Below are 14,310 nucleotides of genomic sequence, written 5' to 3'. Positions count from 1 at the left end.
TTAGAAATGCATAAAAGTGAAACAAAATAATGGCAAAACTCTTCCAAATATCTACAAATAAATTCACTCTACCACTAAAAAGTCTTTGTAACCTTTCTGTTCTTTTAAAAGTATCTTTACAATCTTAAAATACCTTTCTTAGTGACCCCAGCTGACAAAAGTGTGAACTACAATAAATTACAATATTTCATTCAGTGACATTTTCAGTAAACATACAATGTCAGTAACTTGTAATACCTCACCTAGTCAGCAAAACCCACATAAAGTTTAAGCACCTTTGTTTATATCCTCTGAACATAGCCAATACACTCATATGTTTGAACCAAACATAAATATATATTTGCTCAATATGTGACCTGTGATATAACCTTTTTTGAAAATGTATAACCTGTTACTAATACATCATTATTTATCTAAAATGTCATAAACAAAATTACTTTGGTTTCATACACATTCTAACAATCTTTAAATTATTGCTCCAATTTTTTTTCAGTTCCTCAATGATAAAGAATGGCAATGAGCTCAACAAGTGCTACTAAAATAAAAGGCATTTTAAACCTTTCTTTGGTTTAAATTTTATAAAACATTATAGGAAAACACCATTAGAAAATAAACTGGATTACGTTTCAGAATCTTTCCTGCCTGCGAAAGTACAAAAAGATTTAACAGTAAAATAAAATACATCCATACACACATACACACACACATACACACACATACACACATACACACTATTGTATAAAATGTTTAATTACTGTGAGATTAATTGTACCTGAAATTAACATGAATTGCCAAATCCAAACAGTTGCTCTAGCAACCACATTCAAAAGGAATAGTTCTGACTACCTATTAAAGATTTCTAGTGAACATCATTTCAGGTCACTCTTGGGATCCAAATAATACCATGGTCGAGATGTGCTGCTAAAGGTGCCTATCAGGTAAAGCTAATTGTGAAAACAGCTTTCTAGAAATACATTTTAATTTATGAATGTTATGCAGCATGTTCCCTGTATGAAAAAAATCAACATAGTGTTGCAAATGATTATACTGTATCAAAGCACTGTCATTGAGAATTCTGACAGATTTATTTATTCTCATTTGTATACAATCTGAGGGTTAACGTGTTTTTACAGATGGCTTCTTCATTTTTCTTCATGATTCACCGAATACATACTAATGTATGGTGAAGCAGCAATCACTTCCCTGTCATCATATACATACCATGGTGTAGTTGTGAGCCACTTTATGCAGGTCAGTGCAGCCCTGCGCATCAGCAAATGAGCGAATTCCAAGGCAGTTGGAAGAATGAAGCTGCTTCATCAGGAACCCACAGCATGCCTCCACGACCTGTGAGAGTTGTAGGAGGCAAGCTGTGGATAAGAGACACTCAATATTGTCTTCTTTTAATTCCAGGCGGCCTAAAATAAAAACAAAACAGAAACGTGCAATTTGCTTAGTTAATGAAAATCTCTTCAGTACATAAAGAAAGAAATGTATTATTTTTAGGTTTAGGTTATTTAAGGCAACAATGGAACATGTAAATCTGCAAACAAATTGGTCACCAAAACCAAATGTCTTTGAGCAATGCATTTTAGTGATGTAATAATATATTGTTATTTCTCAACAGTGACCAATATGTGCATAACTGGGGTCAATTATTCACCTTGTGTAAACCATGTGTAAATAAAGTAAATTACATTATGTATCATATGTAAACACTTCTGCACAAACATAACAAGTGTCTAATTATGTCAAAGCTATCATGCCAGTTTTTAATTATATTAACAACCAATCATTTTCATTTATTATGTACATAATTAAATTATGTAAATCCCTTTGAGCAGACACGTTTACACATAGCATATAATACATCTGAGTTTACACATGGTTTACACAGAGTGGATAATAAATTCCACAGAGAAGAAAATCATATAAAATTGGAGAATGGGAAATCGTTCCAGCCACCACTTCAGATTATGCTGCATGGCTTCAGAATTCATGAATGCTGCATACGTATTATTGATTCATTCAGGAGAAGGCATTAAAAACATAATTTGTATATTTTATAGAAAAACTATAATAATAATCCTTGCATTTGATATAGCGCTTTTCACGTCTTCTAGACATCTCAAAATGCTTCACAGAATAGACTGTAAAGTGAATTGACCGTATATTTGTGGGTGAAACGCAGCAGCCAATTGCGCACAGCAGTGTCCCACAAACAGTTGTGGATTGAAGTGACCAATTTATTATTGTTGTTTTTCTTAAGGGATTATTATCAGGCGTGTGGAGTAAGGAAACTTGCCCAAGGTTTCGCCGTGCCGGGAACTATGTCTGTAGAAAATACATACTTTACAGTGCAGATTATACTTCAGATTCTACATTGGAGCAAAACAGAACATAGAATTGTTTCATCCCGGTTTTGGAGCCAAATCTTTCAACCAATATAGATTTCATTTGTTTTAGCTAATAGAATAGAAACTATTTAACTTGATAGTGAAGATCCTACAGTTTAGGTATGAAAATCCAAAAAGATCTATTTCTTTGTTGCATTTGATTGCTGATATCTAAAACAAGCTGGTATATTTCTATTGCCCCAGCATAGGATTTTCTAGCTTCCCAGCTCATTCAACAGAAAAAGCCTTTAGTGGAGTCTTAAGAGTTAAGGTATTAATGAGAAGAATTGCAGTTCCAGAGCATAAATAGCAACACTGCTTCAGCCAGAGATAACCAGCCTTTGCCGATTAGGCAATTACCGCCACCTTTCTTGCTATACGAAATGTATATGGAATGGATGGTAAATTTGAAGAACTATTCAAGGTCAAAGGTACTATCCTTTTGTCAATTTGAAATTTAAGTTTAATAAAATTGATATTCCATCTTAAGTCAGATTTCATTTCCAAAAAATGCCCAGTAGATTCCGAGCCAGCTTCATCAATAATACTAAGAACAAGTTTTTTAGTATAATTTCTTCTAATTAATTTTAAAAAACACAATAGAGTGATATGCCTTAAAAACAATGTCATTTTTTGAAGCCATTAATATTCAGAATATGGAATGGAACAAGCTCCCTAGGGAGACGGTGGAAGCAGATAGTGTTGTTTCTTTCAAGAACAAATTTGATGGATTTCTGTTAGAAAATAATATCTTAGTTACAGTATATAGTTTGGGACATGACATGTCAAGCAACTGCTGGTTTTCTTTCACCTAACAAAATCTTATATTCAGATTCTACCTTTTTTTTATACACATATGTACACACAGGCAGAGAGCTCTAGTGGGGTTCTAACACCCCACAGGCATGAAGAGCCAAATGCCCTTCATTCCACGGTTAAGTTTATATAATTTATACTTAGACATTAAAAGAAGCCCTTTTTTAAGCATAGTTATTTAGGGTGGTGGGAATGTTTCTGTCAAAAACTAGATACTTAAAAATGATATTAATGATGGTTATATCGTACAATTGCAATAACAAAGGACATACGTGGGTGCAGAGCCAAAATGTAAAGAAAAAACAGATTTGTCACAAGATCAACTGTATATTCTGTTTAATATCTAATTCATTGAAAAAAATATTTTTAATACAAAATCTTTAGGTATAAAATCAGTTCACAAAACAGAAAAGCTTTGGCTCATAATGTGCGAGTTTGTAAAACTGCAAAAAGAACAATTTTAGATATTTTTGCCTTTTTGACATTAATATTGCAAATGCACTAATGATATGAAAAGTAAAAATATGCAATAAACAGTCAACAGAACAGTAGTTAAATAAGAAAGCCAAAACAAGACTTAGTTGGTAAGACCCGGTTGCAAACCTTTAATTCTCTTGGAGAAGGCGATGTCACCACTTCAGATTAGTAATAACTTTATTTAACAGTGATTCAATATTGGTGTGAAAATAGTGTTCATAAAGTCTGTCTTACTAACATTTTGGAAAGTACATAGAAAAATGAACATCCTATTTCTCTGCTGCACTTGTACTGCATAATTATTCTGTGCTTCTCTGAGGTCTTTCACTGCATTGTATAGTCCAAGGGTATTAACTGAATGATGTCCTTGATTCCACTTAGGAGTCATCTTTATCAAAGTCGACTGAATCTAACCCTGAGGCGAGTATCATGTTGGAGGGAAGTGCCAACGAATAACAAGATCATCACTGAAAATGCACCACTCAGAAATCATATTCCACACTGTATGCCAATAACCATCAGGAAGGCACTTCATCTACTATATGCTACGGTGTTCCTCCATAGTGCTTTCTCTGGGGTGCACTGTAAAGTCTAAAGGTTTACCAGAACTCACCAGAGAAAAGTGTAACTCGTTCAACATCTCCTTTGCTAGAACACAATATAAAAATGATTACCTCCACTGCACAAATGTGATACTTGAAGCAAGCTAAATCAGTAACGTAACAAACAATTTACTAAAAATATCCTCTAATTTGTAAATTCTTCCACAAAGATTTCGAGACGATTTCAGGGATAGACATTTGTACTACTTAGCGTCAATTATTTCATATTTACCTGTGTAAGAATATTGCACTAATGCCCATAATGCATTTGGATCAACACCTTCCATCTTTATTTCTTCTTGTTTAGCCTCCCTTACATCATTTGTGAACATTGCAGCAAAATAGTCTGAAACCGAAGAGAGAACCAACCTGGAAATAGAAGAAACAACTTCTGTTAGGCTTTTATACTCTATACTCAGGTCCACCTACGCTACTGCACCATCTTTCATCTTGGGAATTGTGCTGAGAGTACTACAGTTTACAATATTAAACCTTTATGGGCTGAGGAGCATGCAAAACATGGAAAAAGGAACCTGATGTTTAAACTTCTTTTGTGAAAAAATCAAATAAGCGCATGCACACCTCATTTATATTAAGAGGGATTTCTTTAAAAGTAAAATATGTTTTTCAACAATGGCAAGAAAACTGGAAATCTACATAAATATAGAATATTTTTTAGATTGGCATATATACAAGAGATTGTATCTGTCATGAAATACAGCATTGTTTAAATGGCTTTGCAGTGCCAAAACATCGGAAAGTCTAGAAAACAGCGAGACATTTTGAATATCTACAATAAGAATCTTTATTGTAAAATATTTACAATATTCCTATATGTCCTAAACAAATGTTTAATGTTCTGTAATGAACCATTGATTACAATAACACCGAAAAGAGCATTAAGATATTAGGTATATTCTATTGATCACAGTCCAATAATAGCTGACTGACAGACTGACAGGATTAGGGTTTAAATTACAGAACAAATGTGTGGGCACACTTTCTCTTCACCTGTGAGCTGGGATCCTCCGGTCACCTGCCAGCAACACAACATCACAAAGCTGCTTATGCCGAAGATAGTTCTCCATCTTCTTGAAGGTTTGTTCAGCATGGTTGAGTGCCTGAAAACATTCCTCGGGGGCAGAGGTATCCATGGTGTGGCATGAGGACAGAGTCTGACTGCTGTTTGAAGCCCTGCTATAAAGAAACTATACAATTAATATCACTACCATTCAAAATTTGATTACAGATATAGAATCAGAAAGCTTGGATTAAAATTTTAATTGTGTTTTTGTTACACAGTAGAACAACTATACTTATTGTATTAATAATAATAATCCTTGCATTTGATATAGCGCCTTATCACGACGTTGAGACGTCTCAAATGTTTCAAAGGATATCCTGTAAAGTGGATTGACGATGTATTTTGTGGGTGAAATGTAGCAGCCAGTTGCACACAGCAATGTCCCACAAACAGCCATGGAGTGGGTGACCAATTTTATTTGGGGGATTGTTGGCCAGAATACTACCAGCCCGAAGAATATCGCTCCCTGAAGCAAATACCCCCGAAACTACTGAGAAATACCATAATACTGCAGCACCTTTCACCTCCTGTAATACCTTTCATATCAGCATGACAATCCACAATCTATTTAGCAATTATGTGTGATGCATACAGCTGTCAGGGGTTATCCCTACATTGAAACAAAAAGGTAAAATACAATACTTTCAAATCTTTTCTTCTTAACTGACGTTTTAGTGTACTATTCAATGTCCATGCAGCATGTGCAGTACAGCTTGCATAGGGCTCATCAACGTAAATATTTTGAGATAATATTCATAGCTGTAAAATTGACAAAGTGGCAAACGTCTGATAAAAGAGGACTTATTTAACATGAATATGTGGAAAACCTTTTCCAACCTTAGAAATGAACTAGAATTCCATAGAGATAAAGTATGCAGCATATTGGTGTTACTGTGGTAGATACAGGATTGCACAGAAGACTCCTGATCCCTGGCAAGTTATTATAGAGATGTCCTTGGTGGAGACTGCAGACTGGAGTGTGACAAAATAAAAGTCTTATCACCTGGATTAATTCCAAAATATGCCTGGAACCAGGACATAATGTTTGCTTGGGGAGAGAACATTAAAAACTGGAATGGATATGGAAACATAACAATTGGAGATCAAATCAGTGGGCAAGAAAACGGGCCGCAGTAAAGTGATTTCCATTCAAACTAATCTACATTTGGCAAATGTTAAGAAAACAATAGGAACTTGAAATACATTCTGCTCAGATTTCTACATTCTATTCAGTCATTGGCCAAGAAAAGTCTACAGCTGTGCCCTGACGCATAGCACTGGGGATTTTCAGAACAGCCCTCAATTCTATAAGGTACTCCATTCACATATAAACAAACACACTCCCCATTGCCTTGTCCACCAATATCTGACAGGATTAACTGTGATTAATAAAGGATTAATAAACTGGTCCAATCGAAAAGTGCAGCCGCCCATTTTCCGCGGAATCCGCTACAAACCCAATATAAGTGTAGTTTCTGGCCCGCGGGCCTCCCGGCTGTTTACCTGACGTCACGATGTGTGGTGCGGCGCAAGCAGCAAATGGGCTTCACTCGGAGGCCCCGCTGTTGTGATTGACTGAGTGTTTGTGTGTGTGTAGGATTGTCTGTGTCTATGTCTGTGTATGAGTGTATGGTTCCTGTAGCTCAGTGGTTAGAGCAGTCGCCTTGCAAGGGTTGATTCCCGGCAGGGAGAAACGTTACTCCACGTGCCTCTGTTTACCTAGCAGTAAATAGGAACCCGATCGTTAGTCGATTGGCGGATCGCTTTTCCGGGGATAGTAATCCTTCAAAAAAAATAATAATAATTTGGTCACTCAATCCACGACTGCTTGTGGAACACCGCTGTGTGCTGTGTGGCTGCCGCGTTTCACCCACAAATACAGAGTCAATTCACTTTACAGTATATTCTGTGAAGGGCTTTGAGATGTATAGAAGACGTGAAAAGTACAAAATCAAATGCAAGGATTATATGCGTTTATGAGTTTCTGTGTGTGCGTCTCTCTATGTTTGTGAGTGTCTGTGTGAATATGTCTGTCTCCCTCTCCTCTATGTGTTTGTGAGTGTTTCTATGTGAGTGTGTCTCTCTGTGCGTATGTGTGTCTCTCTCTGTGTCTCAGAGTGTGTGTGTACCTTCTATCAAATCTATTTTTAACTTCAAAATTGATTTATCTTTAGCAGCTCCAACCATCCAACAATTTGCTTTTATATCGTGCCATATGTTTAAAAGAACTTCTCAAGGTTCTTAAAAAATGACAGCTGATGAACACAAAGTAAGAAATGGGTTGAATGTAGAGCTGCCTCAAGTCACAATCAATGGGATGGGTCTTAGATTTTTTTTGAATGCAGAGGCAAGGATTTGGGGAGAGATTTTCAGAAGAGATGGGAGTCTGAAGGCTTGGTCTCCAGTGGTGCAACAGCGAGACGGAAACAGGAGCTGAGAGGTCACAAGACTAGAGAAGACTGGATAGACAGGATAATATAATAATAATAATCCTTGCATTTGATATAGCGCTTTTCACGTCGGGAGGACGTCCCAAAGCGCTTCACAGAACACACTGTAAAGTGAATTGACTGTATATTTGTGGGCGAACGCGGCAGCCAATTGCGCACAGCAGTGTCCCACAAACAGTCGTAGATTGAAAAAAGGATAGTTTAAGAATGGTGAGTACTTTCTTTGAAATTGAGAATCTTGAGTTCAATCACCGAGGGACAGTCAGCTAATAGACCTCATCAACAGCCGCACACAGTAATCCCAGATAAGTCAATTTGTTCATTTCAGAAGGTGGGATTAGAAACAGCAGCCTCAGATTTGACAGATATATCTGACTCCATATGCTACCAACATGCATCACACACAGATCTTCACTTTTCAAAACAGAAACTTAAAACTCAAAAAATGAACAAATTGGAACAAGCACAATATCATAATCCACAAGCAGAAATTAAACGTGCCAATCACTAGCATTACATTTGTTGTTGCATCTTTTAGAGTGGAATTTCCCCATTATAAACACATCAAACATTGCCAAGTTGGCGATTGGCATCTTACACACTAACATGGCTAGATCCAACATCATACTTTAATTTGCAAAGTCTCACAGAAGTATTTCATACCTTAAAAAATGAATGAAAATGAGCCATACTTGGCAATATTCAATAAAACAAATAGGAAAGATTTATGACACATCCAATCAAACCACAAACATTTGCAACAGAAAATAAATTCAGAGAGTTCTCTTCCAGCTTGTTGACAATGGAGTAATTAAATCCTTCAGAGCCCTTCAAACCAATTCCAGTGCAACCAGAATGCCACTTTCTATTACCCACAAATGAAATATTTCCACTCCAACCAACTACCTGGACGGCAATCATTTGATTGCTCACAGGAAGAGCAACCCTCCCTGAGTCTATAGGCAGGTGCAGAAAGCCATCAGATCTACATTCTGACTTGCTGATTGTTGATTATAAAGTCGGATCTCCTGTACTCAGAGGAAATAGGATATGCAACTAAATGTGTTTGAACAGATCGAGAACCAAGAATGTCATCCCATTTACACTTAGTGTAAGAGCAGTATAAATGCACATGAAGCTTCAGTCACTCCCCTCCCCTCACTTGAGGCATAGGTGTCGTGGGTGGTATAACAGCAGAGCACCTTTTGTAAATTGCATAAATGTAAGATCATAACAAAACTAGTTTTCATTCCAAATTTTGAAGTGAATGATTGTAGTTGGTGGCCAATACAGACCACTGTTACTAAATTACAGGTACATAGATCATAACATTTTTTTCAACATTATAATAGCACCTTTCATATCGGGAAGATGTCTCAAAGCTGGACATACTGCAAAGTGGAGTGTATGGGCAAACATGGGAGCCAATTTGTGCACAGGAAGGACCTACAAACAGCTATAAGTGATTGATCAGTTTTATCGAGGGATTATTTGCCAGGATACCGAGAGTACCCGCCCCTCCCTTCTTGAATAGTGCCATGGGGTTTTTAACATCCATCTGAAAGGACCTCAGTTTAACGTCTCATCCGAAGGATAGGACTCCTAACAATGCAGCTTATTTCTAGTAATGCACTGAAGTATCAGCATACACTATTACATGTTCCAAGTTCTGAGATGGGGCTTGAATCTACAATATTTTGAGATGAGAATGCTATGAGAGGTGGATACACACAGTGCTGGGGATGTGCTGCATTAATTCAGGTGCAAGTTTACATATGGTTTACACATACAATTGATCCGCTGAGCAGTCGTATACTGTGCACTAAAAAGATTGTACATTATCCATTGGCACTGCATATATAGACTTGGATAAGCATTCGTTAAAAAACTAAATTTATTGTTCAAATTGTAATCAGCATTTTTTATTGTTCGAGTTGTAATCATATTGATGATCAGTACAAATGCCATATTTTCAGGTCTTGGTGTCTGCTGATTTATACCCAGGATTGATAATGGACCAACTCTGTGACAGCTTACGACAGATGAATGGCTTTGAGACAAGTTGAAAAATGATTTGGTAGATTCCCAGCAGCTCATAATAGCAATAAAATATGATTTCTTCTTCTAGCTCGGGTGCCAAGCCAGGACTGTCAAGTGCCTTGGGATGTGCTCCCAACATGAATGGCGCTATATAAATATAAATTTGTATTGTAATGATGACATTGTTTCATTTTTTTCTGTCTCTTCTACCCTACATGTACATTCCCCTATTGCCACATAGAGTAAGTTTTAATAACATTAAGAAGTCCATCAAAGGAAGTCCATTGTTTTCTCAACAAACCGGTACTTCAAACAAATTATGGCATGTAAAATATAGAGCTCCAGTAACAGTACTGCTTTATTAGGAGAATTCAGTCAATAGTCTGAACCTCAACTATAAATTGGGCTGTGCACTTATACTAACCCGTAACTGTCCTAGAGTGGCATCCAGTATCCATTAAATAATCCATTTGCTAATTAGGAATGAAATAACAAGAGGAACCACATGAGCTTATAAACTCAAGACAACTTGGTCTTGCTCTTTCCTGCATCCCCAATGTGGAATTTTAGGAAAATGCTTAAATTCAAATTTAATTTACAAGCCAATTTACCACAATACCCAAAATAAGCAAAGAAAATTGGCTTTCAACTTAAGATGAATGGAATTTCCAAAATTCAGCAAAATCTATCTAAATTGTTAAGATAATAATCGTAAGAGACTTTGAATATCTTAGAGAATTAGAGAAGTGATAGACAATGCATAATATAGCTTAAGCAATGATACAGTAACAGTTTTAGCTGTAATCAATCAAAATTCACAGTTTCAGTATGTTAAGTAATAATAGCAAGTGTACAATATAGCAAATTTATTTGAATATGCAACGGTTTCCCTCAAATATTTTACCTTCAAATCATCAGGTGAACCAAAACACTGATACATAACAGTTTAAGCACTACCTAAGAACTGCAAAACAGGAAACATTTTGTTAGCTAAAGAGTTGATTTCAATCCATGAAGATCTGGTTTAGCTATCTGATTAAAAAAGTTATTTCAGAAAGGGAACAACAGCATGAAGATGATCCTGTCTATTACCATTTTTATGTTTATACTCTGTTTCTAATCTGGGCTCAGTGTTGACATTTTCTATCTCCTGTTTCAAGGAGGAGTCACCCTTACATTATGGAGTGGATTTATTAAAACTAGGAAGCAAGCTAAAAGGCACACATGCTTCAATTACCCCCTTCCTCCTGCAGCTTCCTCACCCACTCATGTCTGATTTGCCCTTTGGCATTTTGTATAACTGACTCAATAAATTTATCATAACTAAAGTGCACACACACAAATATTGTGCATGCTCATTTATACTCCACAATTTGTTCCTACATAATTTGACTCTACGCTCTGTTGAATGAAGTGATATCTGTGTTACGTGTGTGGCATGTATTTTGTATTTATAAATATGCTGTATTGATAAATACAAAATACATGCCACCACACGTCACAGAGATATCACTTCATTCAAGAGGATATCAAAAATGGATTAGACCAAGAGAGGAAAAACTTATTAAAAAAACACTAAAACAAGCAGATGGAACCTAAATTACAATTAAGTTGCTGAATATATTATATTATATTGGTTCTATAAAAGTGCGAGTCAAACTGTTTTACTAAATGATTAAATGGGCACCGATTAGTAGTGCCTGAAACTGAGGATATAACAATGATTCACTCTGTCGTAACAGCTTTTTATTTGTAGCTTTAAATTGTAACTGATTTATTTTAATTTTTTTTACTGTGTGACTTACTCACCAACTAAATCAATTCTGACATTAAATAAATTGAATAATATTCTGCCATCAACTTTCTGGGATGATAATATATCTGGATGGAATTGCTAAATATTTACAGGTTACAGTAAACAAAGCACAAGACTACGTTTTTTTAAAAAGATTAACATAAATAGATTTGTCACACAATGCTGTGCTACAATAATTTTGCTGTGATATTTTCTATGCCAGTTTCAAAATATTTTACCAAATATTCTCTTTCATACTGCTTCAATATCAATATTACAGGATTTATTAATGGTTTAAAATGGTTTTAGGCATGAAATATGAAACATTTAATTTCAAGTAAGGAATGCTTCCATGCATAGTGAAACTATTCTAAGGTTATTGAAATTATATTCCAGTAACTATTAAAATAACATTACAGTTTTTATAAAATGGTTTATTAACATATTCATGTGTGTGGTAAAAATGTCTGTCATAAAAAAATTAATGTGTTGTTTCCACATGAATGAGACTGGCTCATGATAATTATATGGTCCATTTATAAGATCTTTTCCTCTTTAAAACAGCAAAATTACTCATCATCATCCTCCCTTTTAGGGAAGACAAGTACCCTTATCACTATGAAAACTATCATTCTACCAAGTGACAATACAACCCAAATGAAAATTCCAACACAGTTTTACATGCACCGAGCTGATTACAACCAAAGATTTTTTTTTAAATCAACCATAATAATTTCCTCAAAATTGTTTTCATTCAAAAGATACACAATATATTTGTATTAGGAACATAGGAACAGGAGTAGACCATTCAGCCCCTCAAGACTGTTCCACCAATCTATTAGATCTTGGCTGACCTGTACATTAACTCAATTTACCTGCCCTTCTCCATTTCATTTGATACCCTTACCTATCACATCCTTTGATACCCTTACTCAACTTGAACATTTCAATTGATTTGAGCATCCACAGCTTTTGGGGGAGAGAATTCTAAATTTCCACAACCCTTTGTGTGAAAAAATGCTTCCTGGTTTCACTCCCAACTGGCTACTATATGCTACAACCTGATAAACATTTAACGGCAGAAAAATCAAAATTACAGCAGATAACAAAATTTCAAATAGAAAATGTTTTTTAACAATATTTTTGCTATTATCTTAAGAATGATGTTAAAATAAAAGTAATCAGTATGTCTGCTGGTATTACGGCTCCTTTTAAATACCATTTGAAATCCCAGTATTATTTTTATATGTATATGCTACATTTTTAAAATCATTGCAAAATATGAGATTATATATGACAACTGGAATACAAGAGGCAATATGTAGCATAATGACAGAAATGACTGTACTATATACCCATCTCAACCTCTTTTGATCTCAATGTAGCAGTAAGATCTCAGACAACTGCAAGAATAGTACACTAACAAGACACTGTTTCCTGACAACTGTTGGCACCGGTAGTTGCAATTTTTAAAAATGTTTTTGGTAAAATATACAATATTTCTGGACAACATTTAGACAATCATGTCTTTCAATTCACCAATGTGTAAATGTATTCTGTGCTGCATGAAGGGGGACAATATAGCAGAAATGTAGTATGACAGCACATTGCATATTAAGATATTAATGCAGCAAAGGTATTACTAACGAACTACCTTATGCTTTTGACCTTTTAGTGTTTCAGGTAATAAACAATCACTATTCTATATACTATAGATTTCACAATCAATCATTGTACATTTATAAGTCAAATTTTATTGATCGTCTGACTATCTCATTTTATTTACAGGATATAAAAAGTTCATGTACTTACCTTAAATTATTTAAATCATTTAATACGATAGAAGTTAACAGAATAAAATAATCTTAATGTTGAAAACGTTTGTTGAAAATATGCTACAGTAAAATCATTATCAGAATACCAAGGAAAATAATGGACATCAATAGCATTATTGATGTTGTCCCATTTGAAATTCTATAACCTAACCTGCAGAAACTGCTGTCTGTGTCATTCTCTTCTTCACTCCCTTCATCCTCGGCTTCATGTTTGTCATGGCAATGTGCACCCTCACAGTTTTCATCCGTAAACTCAAATGAGGGAAGATCTGGGTCATGGGAAGTTTGCCAAGTGGTGAATTTGGGACTTCCTGTCGGCTGGATCTCCGGTAGCTGAGAGATGCTAGTGGTAGAGGGAGGTTCCCAGGATCTAAGAACTTCCTCTCAGTATTTGAGGCACTCTGCCCTTGGTCCCAAAAATCCCCCCGTCGACTTTCGCTGGACGTGGCAGGTGGAGATGGAGGGTGACCGAACCAGCGCCACCGAATGCGTAAAATTTGCTTCACATCAAACTCCTTACGAGAAACAGACATTCTCTGTTCACCTAAGCAATTGTCAAGGCAACAGAGCAAGCAAGCTGTGCTGCACTACAAGGCAGCGCTCTATGTAGTACACCCAAGTCTATATAGATGTCCTCTTAGACTGCTGCTTCTGGCTGACTGAAACAAGACTGCTTTCACATGGAAATAAAATCCTCTTAAATCTTCGCTATCAGAACATCAACTAATGACAAGGATGATGAGAATAATGTGATGAAGAGACAGGGAAGAGGCTGTGTCCTCAATCAAGCACAACTCTTAATCAGCTTAAACTAC

General features: G+C 35.8%; 1 protein-coding gene across 1 annotated transcript in view; it reads right to left on the bottom strand.

Annotated features, from left to right (window-relative positions):
- LOC103175854 (kelch-like family member 5) overlaps window positions 1-14,028 on the bottom strand; it is a 43,423-nt gene extending 29,395 nt beyond the window's left edge. The window contains 5 exon segments of the mRNA XM_007889111.2: window positions 1,222-1,418; window positions 4,524-4,660; window positions 5,303-5,488; window positions 13,647-13,767; window positions 13,770-14,028. Of these exon segments, the coding sequence (XP_007887302.2) occupies window positions 1,222-1,418; window positions 4,524-4,660; window positions 5,303-5,488; window positions 13,647-13,767; window positions 13,770-14,028 (900 nt within the window).
- Between the last annotated feature and the right edge of the window lie 282 nt (window positions 14,029-14,310).

Source organism: Callorhinchus milii, unplaced genomic scaffold (genome assembly GCF_018977255.1).
Source record: "Callorhinchus milii isolate IMCB2004 unplaced genomic scaffold, IMCB_Cmil_1.0 Scaffold1, whole genome shotgun sequence".
NCBI lineage: Eukaryota > Metazoa > Chordata > Chondrichthyes > Chimaeriformes > Callorhinchidae > Callorhinchus > Callorhinchus milii.
This window is presented reverse-complemented; position numbering and strand designations above follow the sequence as displayed.